We start from the raw sequence: 23,585 nt of genomic DNA, 5'->3' as shown, positions 1-23,585 counted from the left end.
GGATTTCTCAAATATGTGTTGATGCACCCCCACTCGTATGACATGCCTCTCATTCGAGCAATCCAAGGTAAAAGTTGATTGGCATAACATACATCCTTGCTAAGGACATAATTAGTGCATCTAGTCACATTTTCAATCTTATTAGGACCTTTCAAGTGGTTCTATTTTATTAGGCTCATTCATGAAAATAAAATGATTTTGATGTCTATATGGTATCACTATTGCTTCTATGCTTGACTTGATCTAGTGATGGCATATGACATGTTTATGGGCTTGTAAACCTAGTGTTTAATCTAGAAAATGAACTATAAGTGTTTAACTCAACATGGTACAAGATAACCCTTATTTGGAGGTGTGAAGAAGCTTGTCCTTGGATCAAGCCGAGTTAAATATCTTTGGGAAATAATCTAGATTGGACCAAATTTGGGAAAATGATCCTCACCCCATTGATTGACATTAATAATCTCGACCCTACAAGTAATACTATCTATATTTAGAACCTTTGTGGTCATTGATGACAAAGGGGGAGAGAAACAAAGATAGTAGCAAAGATAGTGAAAAAGGGGAAGAAATATTATAAAGGGAGAGATATGAAAAAGAAAAAGGATCAACTAAAATTTTGAGCACATAAGTAGGGGGAGCAAGCTCATGAACTTGTATGGTGCATTTGAATGTGCATTTCAAATGTTTGCTTACATGGCACAAGTATTAAATTTAAAACATCCATGCTTGTGTGATGTGTGTTAGTTGTAAGATTGAATGATGAAATGAAACCACTAGATAACTTTCATTTCAAGTATTGTTTCCAAGTGGTATTGAGCTAACCTTGGTGCTAAGGATGATATATTGGTGCACTCCGATTGGTATCACGCTTCAAAGGTCCATCTTTTATACCTTAGCATCATATGATAGATATTGACTCCTACATTTCCTATCTAAGCATATGTGCAAGCTATAATCCAAACTCTTAGCACATATGTAGGGAGAGCAATTGCTACCATTTGAGGTTCATGAAACTTGTCCATATCCTTTTACACATGGTAAATATGCTTGGGCAAGCAACATGGATTCAATTGAATTTCAATTCATATCTTTGTATAAGGGTTGTCATCAATTACCAAAAAGGGGGAGATTGAAAACTCTAGTTTGGTTTTGGTGAATTGATGAAACCCTAAGTGTTAACCTAGTTTATCAAGTGATTATGAGATAGGTAGCACACTTCAAGTGAAGAAGCTAATGAAGATCATAACATAACAATGGTGATGGCATGGTGATGATCAAGGGCTTAAACTTGAAAAGAAGAAAGAGAAAAAAAAGCTCAAGACAAAGGTATAACTTGTAGGAGCTATTTTGTTTTGGTGATCAAGACACTTAGAGAGTGTGATCATATTTAGGTTTGATAGCCGTACTATTAAGAGGGGTGAAACTCGTATCGGAATACGGTTATCAAAGTACCACTAGATGCTCTAACTCATTGCATATGCATTTAGAATCTAGTGGAGTGCTAACACCCTTGAAAATATTTATGAAAATATGCTAACACATGTGCACAAGGTGATACACTTGGTGGTTGGCACATTTGAGCAAGGGTGAAGAAGTTAGAGGTGAAATGGAGTTGGTCGCAATGACGTTGGCGTCGGTCAACTGACTGGACGCTAGGTCGCTCTGCGACCGGATGCTAAAAGGTTGCGTCCGGTCGACAAAAACATGTTTTGGACCCTTACTGTAAACGACCGGACGCTGGGGGTCCAGCGTCCGATCAGCTCTGTCGGAGCGTCCGGTCAACATGTTGACCGTTGAGATCAAACGTTCACTGTTGAACGCAGGAGACACGTGGACGCCATCGGGCAACCGGACGCTGAGGAGCAGCGTCCGGTCAGTTGGACCGGAGCGTCCGGTCGGCCCGTGTTATACCCGGTGAAGGGGTATAACGGCTCTATTTCGTGGGAGCTTCTATTTAAGCCCCATGGCCGGCTGTAGCTCATAACTTTTGGCCATTTTCATTGACATAGCAACCTTGTGAGCTTAGCCAAAGCCCTCCCACTCATCTCCATCATTGATTCATCATTATAGTGAGATTGGGAGTGATCCAAGTGCATTGCTTGAGTGATTGCATCTAGAGGCACTTGGTGTTCGTGTTTCGCTGTGGATTTCGCTTGTTACTCTTGGTGGTTGCTGCCACCTAGACGGCTTGGAGCAGCGAGGATCGTTGAGCGGAGGGTGGTGATTGTCTCCGGCTCCGATCGTGGTGATTGTGAGGGGTTCTTGACCTTTTCCCGGCGGAGAGCCAAAAGGTACTCTAGTGGATTGCTCGTGGCTTGTGTGATCCTCATCTTGTGTTGGTTGTGCGGCACCCTATTGAGAGTTTGGCGTGTGAAGCCAATTAGCGCGTGAACCTCCAAGTGAGTGAATCGCCACAACGAGGAGTAGCTTGTCGGCAAGCAAGTGAATCTCGGTAAAAATCATTGTGTTCATCCTTTGATTCCGAGGTGATTGGTCTTCATTGTTATTCATCCTTGTGATTGATTGGTTCACTCCTCGACACGGCGGTATAACTATCTTGATCACTCTTTTTACTTTACCGCAAACTAGTTGACAAGCTCTTTAGTGTAGCTAGTTGTGAGAGCTTACTTGCTTGGTTGGTGTGGCTCTTTAGTTAGCCTTTGAGAGCACACTAACATAGGGTAATATCATAGCTCTGGTGTGAATCGACACTATCTAAACTAGAATTTATGGTAGGTGGCTTGCATTTTGAGTAGGCTAGTGCAACCTTTGCTTCGCCTCATAATTGTCTAACTATTTTGTTAAGTGTTGTTGTAGAAATTTTATTAGGCTATTTACCCCCCTCTAGCCATTAGGACTTTTCAGGAGGGCAGCATGTCGCAAGTGGCATGGGAAGGGCTATGCGACGGGCTGGCTCTAGAAAAAAATTGGACGAGGACCATCTCTACCAGGATGTTTTGATGACTGTGCAGTTGAAATATGGGTCATAATATCGTTTTAAACATATGGGTCACATGTCAGCCATATACACGCACCGTGTCGTGGTAGGGATGGTCCTCGCCGATTTTTTTTCGCTGGCTCTACTCCATGGAGAGGCCGTGAGTCAGTGGCACTGGTTTTCTCCGTCGGTGTCGTCCGTCCTCACGTTGCTATGCTACTACTTGATGACATCCGCCACGAGCTCGAGCAATCGCGAAGAATTTCCTCTGTTTCTTCAGCCTGTTCGTTTCGTCGTAAATGATTATAGATTATTTATTATTGGCTAATTTAGCTGGTTTGGTATAAGAGAAAAATACGATCCTATAAGCCCAGACTGCTTGATTCCGGACCCAGCAAGCAGCACGAGTCCCGGTAACCTAAAACCCCAGACAAACCATCCAACGGCCCAGCGGCACGGTCCCGCTCAGCCAACGGCCAGATGGGCCACCGAGCCCCTTTGTCCTCTCCGATATATTACTCCAGCCCCAAGCCCTAGCTGAGCTAAAACCCTTACGGCGGCTACCTTTCCCCCATCCCTTCTCGTCTCGCGGCCGCCGCAGGCGAAACCCCTCGTCGCCTCGCGCTGCGCCGTCCACCGCCGAATCTCCCCAAGGTTCGAGGGTTTCTACCTTCTCAACAGCCCGATTCGATTGGCTCACGTATTCCTCTGTCTAATTTGGTCCCATGGGCGTTCGTTCGACGCAGGTTACGGGAGTGGGTATCTGTTGTTTCAGCTGAGTTAGTCGGGGGACTGGTTGTGGACGGAGATGTTGGTGCTCTTCGAAACCCCCGCGGGGTTCGCCCTGTTCAAGGTGCTCGACGAGGGGAAGCTCGACAAGGTCGAGGTGAGTCACCGCCGCTGCAATTTCTAGAGTCTGGTTTTGATTGGGTTCGTTAAATTTGGTCTGCTCCGTGCTTTTCTTTTGAGTTATCAGTGCTAATGTGCTACGCCTTTGTGTTCTTGTTGTTGGCAGGATCTATGGAAGGAGTTCACGACGTCGGACTCAGCAAGAAAGGTTTGTGATTCTCTTAACCTTCAGAAGTTCGGAGCACAAACGGTTTTTTATTTTTCCATTCCATGCTCCCGGCGTAGGATCTGTCACGTTATGACATTCTGCGTTTGTCAGTTTTGAACAAATGGCTTCAATTTATTTCGTTGGAACACTGGTTGTAGCCACTAGAATATGAACTTTTACTTAGCTTAGGGTGGCTTAGCTGGATATGTTTCAGAATGTGTTTTCTGTAAGCTATTCCAAATATTTCACATTTCAAGCTACGAAGCGCCTAGACATTTTGCACACTATTCATGCTGATACCTGCACACAATGGATGATGTCATTCGGAAATCATTCATACTGTGTCCTCTAACAGACTTACTGTTTCCGATCAAATGCAAAAATAAGAAAAAAGAAGAAAACATGACGAGTCGTCCTAGCTATATCCTTCGCATCACCTTTATTAGCCTTCTGTTCTGACTATTACAGTGGACTTTCTTGTAGGTGGTTGAGCTGAAGGCTTTCAACAAGTTTGAGAACACATCTGATGCCCTATCAGCGGCAACCCTGATTATTGATAGCAAGCCTAGCAAGGGTCTGCGCAAGTTCTTGCAGAAACATTGTGAGGGTGAAACATTAGCAGTTGCTGATTCTAAGCTTGGAAATGCTATAAAAGAAAAGCTGGTCAGTAGTATTTCTCAATTTGTTACTTTTTTTGAATGACCATCCCTCATTACATTTCTATTGTGTTGCAGAAAATTGACTGCCTTCACAATAGTGCTGTGATGGAGCTGATGAGAGGGCTGAGAAATCAGCTCACCGAGCTTATAACTGGGTTGGGTGCACAAGACCTTGGTCCAATGAGCTTGGGATTGTCCCACAGCTTGTCTAGGTATAAGCTGAAGTTCAGTCCTGAGAAGGTGAGTCTTATATGGGTGCTACTGCCAATTTTATCTACCATGTTGTTCTATGCTCTGTGTCTGGCTTTTATTGTGTCAGTCATCATTTGTGCTTGGCATGTAATTACCATTTTCCATATTGTACTCATGCATATTTATCCTATGATTACCTGTTGGTGTTTCTATGTTATCTTACTTTTGCAACATTCATAATATGTAACATCTTGCAAGTTTTGACTATTGAAGATTCTTCTAGTTCTTTTTTATCAAATCAAAGAAACAATTTCGATCTGTTAAGTGATATTTTTATTGTTTCTGTTACACAGGTTGATACCATGATCATTCAAGCCATTGGATTATTGGATGATCTTGACAAGGAGCTTAACACTTACGCCATGAGAGTTCGTGAATGGTATGGCTGGCACTTTCCAGAACTCACCAAAATAGTTACAGATAATATACAGTATGCCAAAGTTGTGAAGATGATGGGCAACAGAACTAATGCAGTCAACCTTGACTTTTCTGAGGTGATTATTGACATCTAAATACGATCTACAATTCCTATTAAGGAAATTGTTTAGTAAGAAGCTCTGTTGTTTTCAGATATTGTCAGATGAAGAGATAGAAACACAGCTAAAGGAGGCAGCAGTAATATCCATGGGAACAGAAGTTAGTGACCTTGATTTGTCAAATATCAGAGAGCTATGTGATCAAGTGTTGGCCCTTTCTGAGTACAGAACCCAGCTGTATGACTATTTAAAAAGCAGGATGAACACTATCGCACCAAATCTGACAGCACTCGTGGGCGAATTAGTTGGTGCTCGCCTTATTGCGCATGGTGGAAGTTTGCTAAATTTGGCTAAGCAGCCTGGTAGCACAATTCAGATACTTGGTGCAGAGAAGGTTTGTTTACCTGTGGATGGATGATTGTGGAAACTATTTTTTTTTTCAATTTCCACCTCTTTTGTGTGCAACAATGCCACTTATGGCTTACATGAACATTATCTGCTAGAATTATAACATCTCGCGAAACATGTCAATTTCTTGTTTCATGACCTCTTTTTTTTTTAAATGTTTATTCTCTAATAATGTCTTAGTGATGTCAATTGATGGCATGTGTTAAGATTATTTAGTTATTGTGCTGTCTGCTAGAATTTGCTTTCTTCGCTAAGAATTAAAGATTGTGTTTCTCTTCAGGCTTTATTCAGAGCTCTAAAGACGAAGCATTCTACACCTAAGTATGGCCTCATCTACCATGCATCCTTAATTGGGAAGGCTTCTCAAAAGCACAAGGGAAAAATCTCTCGTTCTCTTGCTGCAAAAACTGCTCTGGCCATCCGATATGATGCCCTTGGTGATGGTGAGGACAACTCCATTGGCGCTGAGAGTCGACTCAAGGTATACGCACTGTGGTTTTTTTTTTTGCTTTTCATAATTAGTATGATATACGCTGCCTTGTGACACATGACAATTGAACAGCTTGAGACACGGCTTCAAGTTCTTGAGAATAGAGAACTTGGGAAATCTGCTGGTTCCACAAAGGGGAAGCCCAAGATAGAAGTGTATGAAAAGGACCGGAAGAAGGGTGCTGGGGCTTTAACAACTCCTGCTAAGGTAAGCAGTGTTATGACTTATGACATCTTGCTCTCCATGAAAAAAAATCTGAGAAGGCTTTCGGATAATGAATGGGTTGGGCTGAAAACTTGCCCAGCCCTTCAAGAAATATATGGTTGGGCTGAAATTTGCCCAGCTTTTCAAGAAATATGTTTGTCAGAACCTTGGAATGTTCTAGTTTTGGACTGCTTTAGCTTTTTACCGTAAAAAGGTCTCCCATTGGTTTTGCTTGAAGTATCCTTAGGAAAACACTCCTTTGGTTGCATTATATTTTTCTCTATAAATACTGCACGCATGATCTTGTTTTGACTTGATGCTTTGATTTTGTTTTAGACATACAACCCTGCAGCTGATCTGGTACTTGCTGAAGAAACACCAAAGAAGTCAGAATTGGCTTCAAAGAAGAGGAAACATCATGAGGTGAAAACTGAACCATCAGCAGAGCCTGCAGATGAAGCAATCCAGGAGGATGGTGACCAGGAGGACCGGAAGAAGAAGAAAAAGAAGTCCAAGGAAAGCGAGGAGGCTCCTGCTGTTGAAGGTGATGGGGAGAAGAAAAAGAAAAAGAAGTCCAAGGAGGCCGAGGATGAGCCTGCTGTGGCTGCTGCCTCAGAAGGTGAGAAGAAGAAGAAGAAGAAGAAAAAGAAGTCTGATGCCGATGGTGAGGATGTTGTAATGCAAACCGAAGAGTCTGGTAAGAAAGATAAGAAGAAAAAGAAGAAAAAGCATGCTGATGATGAGTGAGGCATTCACCGGTAGAGAATGTACGGGTACCAAAGGCTGGGACTCAGCTGTTCTGTAAAATGGGTATCCACCATATTGAGATCAGTTTTTTTTTGGGGACCCGGCTTGTATTCAAGTACTTGATCGATCTGGATGATGATGGAATTTAAGTTTTGATGTTGCAACCTCATAAATTAGTATGATGATTGGTCATGGTAACTGTGCAGCTGAGAGACCTTCCATGCTAAATGCTGACCTGAACGTGTTTTGGTAACTGGTAATATAACGCTGGAGAGATGCCACATGCAAGTTTCTAATGCACCTGCAAGTAGAGGTCAATGCTGGAGAGATGCTCAATGCTGACCTCAACCTGCAAACAGAGGTTCCATGCATGATCAAAATGGGCTGAGACAAATTCAGTGGCTCATAATTTAGCAAAAAAGCAAAGCAGGTTTTGATTCTTAGTTTTTGCTTGTTCTATCGTGAGTCTTGGACCCATTCTATTTAGGCCACGTTTCACTGAAAAAACAAAGACAAAATACTGTTCCGGTTGATTTGTCGTGAGAGAAAAATACTGTTCCAGCTAAAAAAATAAGTCGAAAAAAATGGATTATAAGAGAAGCAAACAGGCCCATGGCACGTAAAACTTTCAGGGCCTATTTGGAACGCGAGATATATTTCCTGTTCCTATATTTTTCCTGTGAAATTAAACTGATTCCTGTGTAATTTCTGCGAAATTTCTGTGTTCCAAACAAGTCCTCAATGGAAGGGTTTCCCCCATCTATATAATATGTATTTAAGGTTTAAATGAAATTTACCCTTTCAAAAAAAAATGCAAGTTTTCTATGTACACCTGCTAGTGTGGAGAGGTCTAAGCTATATTCGCAGCGACAGCATTGCGACCCCTGCTGCTTGATGGCAGTAATTCGCCACCATTCTTGTTGTTAGTTGATCTGGAGGTACATAATTTTGTGACCCATCGTCACAAATCATTGGAATAGAGCATTCGTCTAGCATGTGTTGTGTAAAACCGAAAACCATTTAGGCCCACCTAAAATCCAAAAATTTTCAAGATTTTCCGTCACATCAAATCTTGCGGCACATGCATGGAGCATTAAATATAGGTAAAAAGAATAACTAATTGCACAGTTTGCTCGTAATTGGCGAGACGAATCTTTTAAGCCTAAATAGTCCATAATTGGATAATTTTTTCTAAATATAAACGAAAGTGCTACGGTAGCCAAAAGCCAAAAATTTTCGCATCTAAACGGGGCCTTAACATGGGGCACTTCGCTACTTGAGGTTGCCTCCTACTCCTATGTGATGTTTGAATCATCTACCTAAGCTCCAACGTGAGGTCGCATCATCAAGCTAACAAAAAGTTGGAAACCAACCTTGCATTGCACCATTAAACAACCCCCGATCATTGTTGATTTGTTTTGGAATATTAGCTGAATGAATGATTCCCCTGTGCAACAGTATGTTATTTTGTGATTTACTCTATTCCAAGAAAAATACAATTCTATATTTTTACAAAATCATTTTTTTAAATTTAATTAAATTTGTAGAAGATAGTATATTTATTTGGTGTCATATACAGATATGTTTCTTTTGGCTCCTAAAAACAACAAGAATTGAACTCTTTTTTAGTTGGAGTAATCCCTGTGCCGTGCTCCAGGAGAAGATTGGCAGGCAGGGTGACTTTTCATGGCGCAGCACAGCGGCAGCTTGTCCGGAAAAGTTTGCATCAAATGTTCCTGCCCGCTGGAAAGGGAGGACGATTCGGTGACAGCAGTCAGTAAACCAAACAAACAGATAGGTGGTCATGGTCAAAGCAACGAGCCATGGCAAGCAAAGGTTTGTGTGAGCAGCCGAAGCAACATGGTACATGGAGAGAGAGAGAGAGAGAGGTACGGAGAGAGAGAGGTACGGAGCGAGCGAGCGAGCGACCGACTCTTTGCAACCAAAGAGCAACGAAGGGTTGGTAGTCTGGTACTCTGGTAGCACGGAGACCAGAGAGTTCACCGTCGTGTCCTCCTGGGACGTCTGTTCAGAAAATGGAGAGACCCTTTTTTATTTGTTAAAATAATAGAAGACGGAGAATTGGGGCGTGCCCTATGAATCTTGAAGCTAATTGTTAGGGCCTTGCATAACATTTCGGGATTCTTTTTTTTTTCCTATGTCACTTCGCTACCTTTGATCTGAAACTAAAACCAGTAGCGGACCCACTGTTCCAAATAGAGTTCGAGCGAAACGTTTGGCGTCGATAAGATTGCGTGTTTTTAAGCTTTTTATCAGTGAGGTGCAATGCAACAAATATCTTAGTCTATGTCCATGATGGGAGTCTAGGCGGGTGCCCAAGATTGTCGGGTCCAGGCTCGCCACTGTCTAAAAGTCTGTTCGGTTAGCTGGTTCGTATCGTTGTTGGTTTGTGAAGAAGTATTGCTGGCTGATTTGTGTGAGAGAAAAATACTATTCTGGCTGGAAATTTACGATCGTTTATGACAAGCCACAGCCAAACGAACAGGCTGTAAAACTAACCACATGCACAAATCTAGACCAAATGCCATATGGTGCCGCTAACCATAGAAATGTTTTCCCTGGTATTCTTCCTACCTCGTTTACCGGGGATGCAAGGGGGGCTATCCACAAACCCGCAAATAGACTTGGTTTCAAAACCAGCTATTTTTATATAGTATAATTTTTGCAGCACCTAGGACCATACTATTAATTTTTCACTTTTCCAAATAGGTGGAAACAGAAAGATGTTTCATAACTATTTTAAGATATACATAGATGAGTTAAATTTCATAGTTGTTTCAATCAAACAATTTACAATTTTTTTCACAATATTTTTTTCCATGTATCACAACCGGTGAACCAAATGGACCCTGGCCGGTGCCGGAGCTCTATACTATACACTTATACAAAATATACAAGACGAGAGAGAACCTTTTTTTCATTAGAGTACCTTTTATGACTTCATATTTGAGCTACCTAACACTACTGGCATTAATATTTGCCAATGTACAAGAAGGCGAAGCATTTGTCCCTTGCACTGATTGTTCCGCTGTTTCCGGGTAAAAGGAAGTCGAGCAAAGTTGAAAGACAAAGACATGCAGAAAACACAAAAATAAAGCAACCAAACCAAAGTCTAAATAACCAAGCTTAAGTCAACGAGCTATTTTATGGGTAAAAGGTATCGCTGGAACTTATAAGTTATAGAACAATATTTTTCTCTTATAGTAAATCAATGAGCAATACTTTTTAGCGTGGCTTCTCAGAGAAGCCAACACGGCCGATCCATCCGTTCCGGCAAAGAGTCTGTCCATTTTTTACTCTAGCCTCACGTAACAATGGCCGCATGAGCACATCAACCTGTTCGCTGGTTGGCAAGCTTATATTTCCAATTCGCAACAACCCAAACCAACCAGCGAATTGGCATGATCCGGACGGACACCAGACAAAACGAGAGAGAGACCCATCAGCTTTCAGCAGCTGAGACTGAGAGAGTCAAACCCTCCTCCGGAGTCCAGAGCACGGGCACAGCAAGCCACAGCCAGCTCTCCTCTCGGTCTCGGTCCCGGTCCCCTCACCGGTCCACACTCCCTCGCGCCCGCTCCACTCCACTCCACTCCCCCTCCCCAGTCCCCACCCCCAGCCCCATGAGCCGCCGCCGGTGACCAGCAACACCCCCATGGGCTGCGTCCACGGTCGCCCCTCCGCGCCCAGCCCCGACCACCCGCCGCAGCCGCCCGAGCCGCCAGCCCCCGCGGCGGCGCAGGAGGCCGCCGGGAAGGCCGAGCAGCCGGCGGCGCCAGCGGAGAAGCCGGCCCGGCGGGAGAGGCGCTCCCGCTCGTCGCGCAGCGGCCTCGGCCCCGGCCCCAGCTTCGCCAACAGGGCGCGCGGGGAGCAGGTCGCCGCCGGCTGGCCCGCCTGGCTCTCCGCCGTCGCCGGCGAGGCCATCGACGGATGGACCCCGCGCCGCGCCGACTCCTTCGAGAAGATTGACAAGGTACGCTCGCGCGCCCTCCCCTTCCCCCGTTCCCCCGCCCGCGGTTCGTGGTGCCGCCATTGGGTGCTGACAAAAGCTTTGTTTGCATCTCTGTGGGCTTCGCCACCGGGCAGATCGGCCAGGGCACGTACAGCAACGTGTACAAGGCGCGCGACACGGTGAGCGGCAAGATCGTGGCGCTCAAGAAGGTGCGCTTCGACAACCTCGAGCCCGAGAGCGTCCGCTTCATGGCCCGCGAGATCCTCATCCTCCGACGCCTCGACCACCCCAACGTCGTCAAGCTCGACGGCCTCGTCACCTCCCGCATGTCCTGCAGCCTCTACCTCGTCTTCGAGTACATGGAGCACGACCTCGCGGGCCTCGCCGCCAGCCCGGAAATCAAGTTCACTGAGCCACAGGTCCCCGAGATCCCCAACCACCGTTACCGCACTGCATCCGCTGGGTGCCATCAGCTTTACGCGCTCACAGCGTATGAATGGAATGCAGGTTAAGTGCTATATGCATCAGTTGCTGTCGGGTCTGAAGCACTGCCACGACCGCGGCGTGCTGCACCGGGACATCAAGGGCTCGAATCTGCTTCTGGACAACAATGGCATGCTGAAGATTGCAGATTTTGGTCTCGCGTCATTCTTCGACCCAGACCGTAAACAGCCGATGACGAGCCGGGTGGTGACCCTATGGTACCGGCCACCCGAGCTACTTCTCGGCGCAACGGATTACGGGGTGGGTGTGGACCTGTGGAGCGCAGGGTGTATCCTGGCCGAGTTGCTCGCTGGGAGGCCAATTATGCCAGGACGAACAGAGGTTGGCATAAAGTTCTTAACCTCACAATATCTCAATTAGATATACTTTACATCTGACTACATTCCAGTGAAACGTAGCTTGCCTCAGAATCATTTCTGGATTGATGTAGTTCTGTTATATATTTGGAGAAAATTTCCCATTTTGACTTTTGAGTTTGCCGATGCTGGTATGGTCGGTGATGGGGCTGCAGTGAGTTGGTTAGTTTGCTTCCCATTCCTCACCCATGTTCAATACCAGGCATGACGAAGTGAAAACCGAGAATACCCTTGTTCATCATAGTACTGTGACTTGTGAGAAGAAGCCACAGGAGAAAGATTCCTTTTTTATTATTTGTGTATTTCTTTATGAAACATCTCCCCTGTAGTTTCTGTTGTATAACAAGCCACTCTAACTGAATCATGCCAGCATAGAAAATGTCTGTCCAGCAATATCTCTCGTGAAAAATTTATCTTCCTTGAAATTCTGATTATTGCCACATGTTTCAGCATTCATTTCCATGCTTTCTGTCCATTTTCTTTTTGAAAATTGCCATGCTTTCTTTCATTTTGCATCCAGTCTTCTGTATCTGATTCAACTATGACCTGTTGCACTGTTTGTGCACTTAATGTTGTCCATACCATCCAACCCGATGAATAGCAACTGCCTTTATCTTCCATGTTTCACTGATCTAGTCATGTCTGTCACTTTTAGGTGGAACAGCTGCATAAAATTTTTAAGTTGTGTGGCTCACCAACAGAAGAATATTGGAAAAAGTCAAAGCTGCCTCATGCTACAATATTTAAGCCTCAGCAACCGTACAAAAGGCGAATAAGAGAGACATTTAAGGATTTTCCACAATCAGCACTGCAGTTGATCGAGACACTACTTGCAATTGATCCAGCAGATCGGTTAACAGCGACTTCTGCATTAAGAAGCGATGTAAGCTGGTTACTATTTCACACTATCCTATTCCCATTTGATGGCACAAAACATTTGAAATTCTTTATTTGTGTTGAAGTCTTCACTAATTTTCATGAACACAATACTTGATGTTTAACAAATTGATGAGAATATTTCTTTTGCCGGCACATAATGATATATCCACTGGTCAAAATTTAGGTGTATCGCATATCCAAACAACTCAATTTGTTTTTGTGCAATATGAGGAAATTTAGACCATGATTCTCAATTTCTCACGATTCCATTGGGACTAAAGAATCATATGGTTAATTCCAGAAACAACATAATACTACATGAATCTAGGCTAGCAGAGACTGTAGGGGTTTCTAGCGCCTGATATGATAGCATTATAGCACCCAGATTCTCATCCTTGTCACACATTTTGTTTTGTAGCATATTTTTTTGGTGTTGTGTATTAATGCCTTCTGTTAACTTTCTATGTGTGCAGTTCTTTACAACCGAACCTTTTGCATGCGAACCGTCGAGTCTTCCAAAATATCCTCCAAGCAAAGAAATAGATGCAAAACGAAGAGACGAAGAAGCCAGACGGTTTGTCATCTTGCCACTTATTTCATTAGTTAGGATGATCCACAGTGTCATAGACTTATCTGCTTTGAGTGTGCAGTAACAAATCTTGTTGTACAAATGCACACTATGAGCATAGCAACTGCCGCCTATAATTGCGTTTCATGGGGGTAACATCACTATCCTTACGCACACAAAAGAAAAAAAATCACAAATGAGCAAGATCAATTAGGTTTTATTTATCTTCTGTTTTCTTGTGGTCTGAAACCACAATTGTTTCATCTACATTTGCCTCACTAACCTAAAAAATATGCAATTTTTACATTTTGATATTTGAAATTGTTCATATAAGATATTTCTGTAGAAATAATACCTTAGTATGATAATGTACGGTCCCATGCTTAGCAAGTGCTTACTGTTGGCAAGAAAAAAACTTGAGTGCACATTATTAGAAGGTTTTGTGAATACTAGCTTTGTCTAGTATCTGAAAAGAACAAACATGTTATGAGGCTATTAGGCATTGGATCTTTGGATCTATCCAGGTACTCACTAGTTACCACGAGTCATTAACATTGAAACAGAAGTTGAACAACAACACTGTCATGATTTAGTAAATGTAAAGGACATTTCGTCCTCCTTTCAACTCCTGTTAAACATGAGTGCTAAAAAGTGAGCTACTTAAATTGACCAGATCTTTTCTGGTATTTTAATGTTAATACCTATGTCCTTTGTAAGTTAAAAAAGAAAACGAGAGAATGTGACTAAAGGGACACATGGTGTACTAGTTTATGCTTCCATTATTATACAATACAAAAGCAAAAAGTATCTCTTCTCTCAAAAAACCTTTTTAGTTAAATTTAGTGCTAACTGTGGTCAAACTTTAAGTGGCATAATTGTGCTAAAAGCTCCTGGATTTCTGTAATTTGTTGAATATGTTTTAGACCTCATAATTGAGTCAAAGGACAACTACTGCCTCATTTTTCTGATCGAGTTTTCACTGATTGTGTGTCCCCATATCTGCAACTAGCCAAATATCCTAGTGCTACCCTTGAGGCCCTGACCCATCTCCCTGTTCGTGATCTCATGTCAGTTCAGTTGAGCACTTATACACTACCATGATGCTACCTGACTTGTCTACCATGTTCAACAGTTTAAGAGCTGGTGGTGGTAGAGCTAATGGTGATGGAGCCAAGAAGACGAGAACACGTGATCGACCTAAGGCAGTTCCAGCTCCAGAGGCAAATGCTGAACTTCAAGTAAACATCGATGTATGTTGAATGAACTTGTTACTTTTGGTACAATTTGTTACTGTGAGCTGGTCTTTTTAGAGGTTAATAAGATAAGCTTAGGATAGAGTTGTTCATTGTTCTGAGGCAGTGCAGCCACTGCTTTGTCTCAGCCCGCCCTTTCAGTCTTTCACATAAACTCTACATTTGTAAAATACACCCTACATCCAAGTAGACTTCACGATGGGTCCCCAGCCATGGTCCAAAAGGAAGCCCATACTACCATAAAACAAACTTGTGCTTATCCTTTTCTTTCTGATTACAGAAAAGAAGGTTCATTACTCATGCAAATGCGAAGAGCAAGAGTGAAAAGTTCCCTCCCCCACATCAAGATGGCGCGGTTGGTGTCCCTTTGGATACTTCAAATCATATGGACCCGCTATACGAACCTCCAGACCCATCTTCCTTCAGCACTGTGTTCACATATGAGAAAGGCGCTGTGCCTACTTGGTCTGGACCATTGGTTGATCCTGCTGCAGTGGTGAACCAAAAGCGGAAGCACAAGTCTGGGCGCTCATCGAAACAACCGACCACTGCCCGTGCTCAGTAAGATCCTAAGGATCAATATTTACAGGTAAAAAAATGAGACTTCAACATGGGGGAAATACTCCATGGTGGTACCTGCACGCTGTTTTGCAAACAAGGCATGCAATGATAAAGTCGTTTGTTGGTTACCTGTTGTCATGTGAGTGATTTTTTCTAGACATCATGTATAGGCTGGGGAGGGAGTTGAAGTAGTCACTTCTGTACATTAGGTTTTCTTCTGCTCTTCAAGCAGCTGCATTTGATGTTAGATTCATTTGAATGGAAGCTTAGATCCCTTCCATTGTAACAGTCTGTTGCCTGCATAATCAGTTCTTATCAATTCAATGGAAATTTTCAATCGGAAGTTTTGGTGAAGAGTTGATGGATTCATGAACTGTGACATGTATCACATTGGAAGCTGAAAAAATATTCCTGAATTTCTGATTTTGTATTTTTGCTAGGGATATTGAATTTGAAGTTTATATCTTGCTGATAACATCAGGTTGCGCATAACTTGTAGATAGGTGGTGGTGTGGAGCTTTGGTGAGTCAAGCCTCCTCACGGCTACAGTAGTCTGTTTTCGATTTGTTGAATTGTAGACGCAAGAATATAGAGGATCAGTATGCCGAAATTACAGAAAAAGAATAGAGAGAGACCCTGGTCAGTTTGGGAGTGCTCTAAGAAATCCATCGGGGAGCAGCCTCACGAAAGCCCCGTTCGCTTGACGTTATAATCCGTACTATTTAGCTTGTTTTTTTAGCCGGAGTAATGTTCTTCTCTCCCAACAATTCAGCCGGAACAATATTTTTATTTGTTTTTTCAGCCAAGCGAACAGTGTTTTTGGTCAGTTTGGAACTGAAGTTTTTGAAACAACTCTTTAGGTGCTCCAAAACTTCACCATTTTTTTACCAGAGTTTGCGGAGATGCACATGTTTTGTTGAAAAACGTGGAGTAAAACTGAAAAACATGAAATAGAGCACTCCCAAACAAGTCAAATAGTACTATTTGAGACAATAGAAATCAGATCCCAGAAAAATAGGGCAAGGAGCTATTTTAGATAGTACACCCTACGTTTCAAAATAAATGTTCATCTTGTATTTTGAGGAGTTAATTAATCTTAAGTTTAACTAAGTATATAAAAAGTACTAATATTTATGATACCAAATAAGAGCTTGTTTGAATCAAGGGATAATTGCTAGCTAGATAAAAATTAGCTCAAATTAGCTCTAGCGCATCCAAACAGTAGGATTAATGCGGGCGAACTTTTTGGACAAGTTTTCAACTAGTTGTTAGTAAACCATAGCTAATTTGGACCAATTTTTAGCCCAACTAGTAACGCCATGTATATCAAACGTGTCCTAAATATTGTTAGATTAATTGCATCATCTATTTTTATAATAAACCTGTTATGACCGGTAAGGTCTATAGGCGTAGACAACAGGCTAGGAGTCCGGCTTAGCCGGCCAGTTGGCTAGGAGTCCGGCCTAGCTGGACTGTTGGTTATCAAGTCCTAGAATATATGATGTTTATCTCTTAGAGTTTGTTATTTGATTAAATTAGGTTTAAGTCGGTTGGACATCTCTTTGTATAAGTACTAAACAATTATAATAGAAGGATCAGCCTGAGATTGAGTTTATCTCACCTTGGGCCCTCGGGCGTTACTGTTCATGGTCTCTCCGCTGCCGCCAATTCCCCAGCCGCCGAGCACGGCACCTCCAGTCCATCGCCGGGGTTCCAAGCCCAGGCCTCCGGTCTTCCACACCTACGATCTCCGGTCCCTAAGCCACAACAATTTGGTATAAGAGACCATGGCATCCTCAGGTGCTCCTGCCGCCGCCGCTGCGTCGTCGGTCGCTGCTGTCGTCGCGACGAGCGCCCCTCCACCGTCCCCCACACCGTCTACTCTTGAGGACTCCTTGGCCTCCTTGGCTGCCATGCAGCGGCAGATGGGAGACATGTTCCAAGGCATGCAGCGGCAGATGACGGAGATGTCTCTGCGCTTGGCGACTGTCGAAAGCCAGCCGGGCCCTTCGATGACACCATGTCTGCCGTACTCCACCCCACCGCTGCTACAATATGGCATGCTGGGGTATGGGGGTTTTCCAGCGTCAGCGTCACAGCTGGTCGTCTCGAAGATCCTGTCCTCGCCATCAATGCTGGGGTCCACGGCGCCGCGCCTGGAGACCGCACCTCCTCGCGTCACCTCGCAGCCAGCTACGACGGGGCTGCCCATTCAGTCCATCCCTTTTCCGGCATCTCCATCACCGGTACCGTCGCTGTCCTCCATCATGCACGAGCCGATCTACTCGTCTGCTACGATGGTGCATGAACCGCGCCATCCACCTGAGGAACATGGAGACAACTAGGGCGTTCCCAGGTTCCATAAGCTGTCCTTCCCCACTTACGACGGCAAAGAAGACCCGCTTGGATGGCTAAACCATTGTGAGTCCTTCTTCCGCGACCAGCTGACACGTGAGGCGGACAAGGTTTGGCTCGCCTCCTTCCACATGACGGGATCCGCACAGCAATGGTACTATGTGTTGGAACGAGACTCCGACCAGCCATCCTGGTCCAACTTTCGTCTGCTCTGCCACCAACGCTTTGGACCGGCGCTATCCACCAACCATCTTGCTGATCTCGCCCGCCTACCGTTCGGTTCCTCGGTTGATGCATACATGGACGCCTTCCAGGCACGCTTGGCGCACGCGGGGCATCTGGTGCCGCTGCAGCAAGCACAGCTGTTCACCGGAGGACTTCCGGAGTACATCAGGGTCGACGTGGAGCTCCATGACCCTCAGGATTTACACCGCGCCATGCGTTTGGCTTGGGCTTATGAACGTCGTCAGGCGTCAGCAGCCCTCGCGCTTCCAGCACCACCAAGTCGACATTCTCGGCGCGTTCCGCCTGTACAGAGCGCATTACTGGCCACAGGGCCTGCCCCGCCATCATCACCAGCCTCGGCATCCCCACCAGGCCGGCCTTTCAAACGGCTCACACCAGCAGAGATGGTAGACCGCCGCAAGTTGGGCTTGTGTTATAACTGTGACAAACCATATGTGCAGGGACACAAGTGTCAGCGGCTGTTTTACCTTGAAGTCACAGATTATCTTGTGGAGGAGCCAGAGTCCGATGACGATGAACAGACGTCAGCAGCCGGCGCAGACAGACCCACCATATCATTATCAGCCATTGCAGGCATCAGGACTGAGGATACTATGCAGGTTTATGTCTAGGTGGGCAACGTACAGTGTGTGGCGTTGCTGGATTCAGGCTCTACTCACACATTCATCAGCGGCAGCGTCGCACGATGCGTTGGCATCCACTTTGAACCATGCCCAGGTGCTGGAGTCACGGTCGCAAATGGTGACCACGTTGCCTGCCAGGGGCTAGCACGCGACGTCAGCATATGAATTGCCGAAAAAGTATTCTCAGTCGACTGCTATACAATTCCATTGGACCGCTGGGACATGGTGCTCGGGGTCAACTTCTTGCGCACCCTCGGACCGATATTATGGGACTTTGATGACTTGTGCATGGCATTCACTAGGGCAGGTCGGTGTGTGTTCTGGCGAGGTATCGGCTCCACCCGAGATGACGTGCAGTCCACTCGCCGCCTCCATGCTATTCACGACGTGGGCCATACTACTGGAACAACATTGCTTGACAAGCTACTCGCCTCCTTTGAAGATGTGTTCGCCACGCCCGAAGGCTTGCCCCCTGCTCGCGCCTGTGATCACTGCATTCACCTAGTGCCCATTGCGGTACCAGTGGCTGTGAGGCCTTACCGCTACCCACAACTACAGAAAGACGAACTGGAGTCCCAATGCGCCGCTATGCTACAATTGGGGATGATCCGTCCAAGTACTTCAGCTTTCTCTGCCCCTGTTTTGTTGGTCAAGAAACATGACGGCTCTTGGAGGTTCTGTGTCGATTATCGTGCCTTGAACAAGCTCACTGTTAAAGACAAATTCCCAATTTCGATGGTCGAAGAACTACTGGATGAGCTCCATGGGGCACGGTTTTTCTCCAAACTGGACTTGCGTTCAGGGTACCATCAAATTCGTATGCATACTGATGACATTGAGAAGATGACCTTTTGGACGCATGAGGGTCACTTCGAGTTCTTAGTCATGCCCTTTGGGCTGTCCAATGCACCGGCAATGTTCCAAAGCCTCATGAACACAGTGCTCTGGCCGTTCCTGCATAAGTTTGTACTTGTGTTTTTCGACGACATCTTGATCTATAGTCCATCTTGGTCCACGCATCTGCAGCACCTCAACGCAGTCTTCACTGCCCTACGTGACCATCAGCTACGGTTGAAAAGATCTAAATGCGACTTTGCTACGACGTCGGTTCATTATCTGGGACATGTAATATCTACGGATGGGGTTGCAATGGATTAGGAGAAGGTTGCGGCCGTAGCTACCTGGCCTCAACCTGGCAATGTTCGTGCTCTTCGGGGGTTTCTCGGCCTCGCCGAGTACTATCATCGGTTCATTCAAGATTACGGCTCGGTGGCTGCACCGTTAACGGCGCTGCTCAAGAAAGAGGCTTTTCTGTGGTCATCTGCAGCCACTGACGCTTTCAATGCCCTCAAGAAGGCCCTGTCTAGTGCACCGGTTCTTCAACTTCCTGATTGGGACAAATCATTCATTGTCGATTGTGATGCCTCCGGCTCTGGATTCGGCGTAGTGCTTCATCAAGGCGGAGGTGCCTTGGCGTTCTTCAGTAGACCCTTCGCAGCTCGGCATCACTGAAAGGTCCTAATATGGCTAGAGGGGGGGGGGGGTGAATAGCCTATTTAAAAATCTACAAATCAACTAGAGCAATTTGATTAGTATGACAAATAGCGTAATGCAAACTTGTTCTAGCTCTACAAGGGTTGCAAGCCACCTATCCAACAATTCTAGTTGCAATGATTACTTTGGCACACAACTTCCAATGTAATTACTCACTAAGAGCTCTCAATCTTGCTACTCTAAAGAGCTCAACTAGATGAATGTAAATAATAAAGCAAGCTCTCAATTCTAATTACACTAAAGAGCTTGTATCAACTAGTTTGCAAGAATGTAAATAAGTGAGTAGGGTGATTATATCGACGTGTAGGGGATGAACCAATCACAAGATGAATATATAGCCAATCACCGGGAGAATGCCAAAGACAAGAGATAAACGATTTTCTCCCGAGGTTCACGTGCTTGCCAACACGCTACGTCCCCGTTGTGTCGACCAACACTTGGTGGTTCGGCGGTTAAGAGGTGTTTCACAAACCTCGTCCACACGATTGGACACCGCAAGAACCGGCCCACAAGTGAGGTAACTCAATGACACGAGCAATATACTAGAGTTACCTTTCGGTGCTCCGCAGGGGAAGGTACAACTCCCCTCACAATCACCAGAGCCGGCCACGAACAATCACCAACTCGTGCCGATCCTCCACCGCTGCACCGAGCCGTCTAGGTGGTGGCAACCACCAAGAGTAACAAGCGAAATCCGTAGCGCAACACGAATACCAAGTGCCTCTAGATGCAATCACTTAAGCAATACACTTGGATTCTCTCTCAATCTCACAAAGATGATGAATCAATGATGGAGATGAGTGGGAGGTCTTTTGCTAAGCTCACAAGGTTGCTATGTCAATGAAAATGTGCAAGAGAGTGAGCTTGAGCCGGCCATGGGGCTTAAATAGAAGCCCCCATAAAATAGAGCCGTTGTACCCCTTCACTGCACTGAACACGGGCCGACCGGACGCTCCGGTCATATTGACCGGACGCTGGACCTCAGCGTCCGGTCGTGCGATGTGCGCCACGTGTCATCGGCTTCAAACGCTGTTCGTCAGATTTCAATGGCTACGAAGCTGACCGGACGCTCCGGCAAAACTGATCGGACGCAGAATCCTCAGCGTCCGGTCATTTCCAGTAAGCTCCCCGAGGCGTATTTCTTCGACCGGACGCGTCCGGTCCACCTTGACCGGACATAGACCAGCGTCCGGTGCAATACCCTCGGTACTATGCAGACCCGTCAGTTTGACCGGACGCACGCTGCCAGGGTCCGGTGCTTTCAGACCCAGCGTCCGATCAGTTGACCGACGCCAGCGTCTTCGCGATCAACTCGTTTTCACTTCTAACTTCTTCACCCTTGCTCCAATGTGCCAACCACAAGAATTTGCATCCGGCGCAATAGAAAATATGCATTCCATTTTCCCGAAAGCGCCGAATCCATCTCAACCCTGCAAACACCACCTCCTTTGTAGATGTGCCAACACCACCAAGTGTATCACCTTGTGTAGAAGTGTTAGCATATTTTCACAAACATTTTCAAGGATGTTAGCACTCCACTAGATCCTAAATGCATATGCAATGAGTTAGAGCATCTAGTGGCACTTTGATAACCGCATTACGATACGAGTTTCACTCCTCTTAATAGTACGGCTATCTATCCTAAATGTGATCACACTCACTAAGTGTCTTGATCACTAAAACAAAATGGCTTCTACATTTTATACCTTTGCCTTAAGCCTTTTGTTTTTCTCTTTCTTCTTTTCCAAGTTTAAGCATTTGACCATCACCATGCCATCACCATTGTCATGATCTTCGCCATTGCTTCATCACTTGGAGTAGTGCTACCTATCTCATAATCATCTTGATAAACTAGGTTAGCACTTAGGGTTTCATCAATTAACCAAAACCAAACTAGAGCTTTCAATCACAAGTTAGCCGCATATGAGAGGGAGCTCATCGGCCTTGTCCAAGCAGTTCGGCACTGGCGTCTGTATTTATGGGGCAGGCAGTTTATTGTGCGCATAGACCATTATGCGTTGAAGTTCTTGTTGGATCAACGGCTCTCTACAGTCCCCCAACATCAGTGGGTGAGTAAGCTCTTTGGGTATGATTTCACGATTGAATATCGGCCGGGCACCCTCAATATCGTGGCTGATGCACTGTTTCGGAGGGAGGGGGACAATCTGCGGCTTCATGCAGTCACGACGCCTTCCTTTCAGTTATTCGACGACCTACGCCGTGAACTGCAGCTGGATGATGACCTTCGTGCGTTGCGCGACTCCATTGTGACCGACCGGGGTGAGCCCTGGTGTCTCGCTGATGGTCTGATCATGCGCGCGGACCGTGTGTTTGTCCCAGCAAAGTCCTCTATTCTCCCAGCTGTTCTCCAGTTGGCGCACGGTGCTGGTCATGAAGGTGCATAGAAGACGCTACAGCGCCTTCGTCAGGAGTTCGTGATCGACCATGACTGTCGCCTTGTCCGGGACTTTGTGAGCTCTTGTTTCACGTGTCAGCAAAATAAAACTGGCCATCTACACCCGGCTGGTCTCCTTCAGCCTTTGGAGGTTCCCTCGCAAGTTTGGTCTGATATTTCCATGGATTTCATGGAAGGCCTTCCGCGTGTACATGGAAAAAGTGTGATTTTAACAGTGGTTGATAGATTTTCCAAGCAGGCTCATTTTTTACCACTGAGTCATCCATATACAGCAGCGTCTGTCGCCGGAGTGTTCTTTGAGGGCATTGTCAGACTTCATGGTTTTCCGGCATCCATTGTTAGTGATCGCGATCCAGTATTTACGGGGCATGTTTGGCGCGATATCTTCAGGCTCGCTGGGGTAAAGCTAAAGATGAGTACATCTTTTCACCCACAAATCGATGGACAATCCGAAGTGGTCAATCGCATAATTGCTATGTATCTGCGATGTCTAACTGGTGATCGCCCTCGCTCTTGGCTTCAGTGGCTTTCGTGGGCCGAATATTGTTACAATACTTCATTCCACTCCTCACTTCGAACAACGCCGTTTCAGGTGGTCTATGGCCGGCCTCCACCGTCTCTGTTGCCTTATGCTGCGGGCACGGCAAGGACAGACAGGGTGGACCAGCTTCTAAGTGATCGTGACAAGTTTCTCGCCGATGTTCGTGATCGATTGTTACAAGCCCAGGAGTATGCCAAAAGGCATTATGATGCTCACCACCGCTCTCTTCAGTTTGACGTTGATGATTGGGTTCTCTTGCGCCTTCTCCATCGGCCGGCACAGTCCTTGGTGCCAGGTTTTCGTGGCAAGCTTAGTCCACGGTTTGCTGGTCCATTTCAGGTCATTGAGTGCATTGGCAAAGTGGCTTATCGCCTGCGTCTTTCGGAGGGCGCTCGGATTCATGATGTGTTCCATGTTGGGGTTCTCAAGCCGTTTCGGGGAACCCCACCCGCCAGTACACCGTCGCTTCCTCCTCTTCGTCATGGCCGGGTACTTCATCGTTCTTCATGTGTGCTTCGTTCT

General features: G+C 45.5%; 2 protein-coding genes across 2 annotated transcripts; both read left to right on the top strand.

The window, feature by feature from the left end:
* The first annotated feature begins 3,491 nt into the window (after positions 1-3,491).
* On the top strand, positions 3,492-7,426 carry LOC136543190 (probable nucleolar protein 5-2). Its single transcript, XM_066535716.1, has 10 exons — positions 3,492-3,595; positions 3,688-3,827; positions 3,957-3,998; positions 4,482-4,661; positions 4,733-4,897; positions 5,203-5,403; positions 5,480-5,779; positions 6,074-6,274; positions 6,356-6,490; positions 6,824-7,426. The coding sequence occupies exons 2-10, from the start codon at positions 3,750-3,752 to the stop codon at positions 7,232-7,234; spliced, it is 1,713 nt and encodes a 570-aa protein (XP_066391813.1). The 5' UTR covers positions 3,492-3,595; positions 3,688-3,749; the 3' UTR covers positions 7,235-7,426.
* A 3,276-nt stretch (positions 7,427-10,702) lies between these two features.
* Positions 10,703-15,682, top strand: LOC136543199 (probable serine/threonine-protein kinase At1g54610). Its single transcript, XM_066535724.1, has 7 exons — positions 10,703-11,228; positions 11,342-11,626; positions 11,715-12,032; positions 12,723-12,950; positions 13,420-13,520; positions 14,647-14,764; positions 15,048-15,682. Exons 1-7 carry the CDS (start codon positions 10,911-10,913, stop codon positions 15,330-15,332), a joined length of 1,653 nt encoding a protein of 550 aa, XP_066391821.1. The 5' UTR covers positions 10,703-10,910; the 3' UTR covers positions 15,333-15,682.
* Positions 15,683-23,585: the final 7,903 nt, after the last annotated feature.

Source organism: Miscanthus floridulus, chromosome 1 (assembly GCF_019320115.1).
Source record: "Miscanthus floridulus cultivar M001 chromosome 1, ASM1932011v1, whole genome shotgun sequence".
Taxonomy (NCBI): Eukaryota; Viridiplantae; Streptophyta; class Magnoliopsida; order Poales; family Poaceae; genus Miscanthus; species Miscanthus floridulus.
This window is presented reverse-complemented; position numbering and strand designations above follow the sequence as displayed.

Bases quoted from the DNA above. Each gene is read 5' to 3' on its own strand.
- LOC136543190 (XM_066535716.1), top strand. From the start codon at position 3,750: ATGTTGGTGCTCTTCGAAACCCCCGCGGGGTTCGCCCTGTTCAAGGTG. The intron at 3,828-3,956 runs GTGAGTCACCGC...TGTTGTTGGCAG, and splicing joins GGAAGCTCGACAAGGTCGAG to GATCTATGGAAGGAGTTCAC. The intron at 6,275-6,355 runs GTATACGCACTG...ACAATTGAACAG, and splicing joins GCGCTGAGAGTCGACTCAAG to CTTGAGACACGGCTTCAAGT.
- LOC136543199 (XM_066535724.1), top strand. From the start codon at position 10,911: ATGGGCTGCGTCCACGGTCGCCCCTCCGCGCCCAGCCCCGACCACCCG. The intron at 11,627-11,714 runs GTCCCCGAGATC...AATGGAATGCAG, and splicing joins TCAAGTTCACTGAGCCACAG to GTTAAGTGCTATATGCATCA. The intron at 13,521-14,646 runs GTTTGTCATCTT...CATGTTCAACAG, and splicing joins AGAGACGAAGAAGCCAGACG to TTTAAGAGCTGGTGGTGGTA.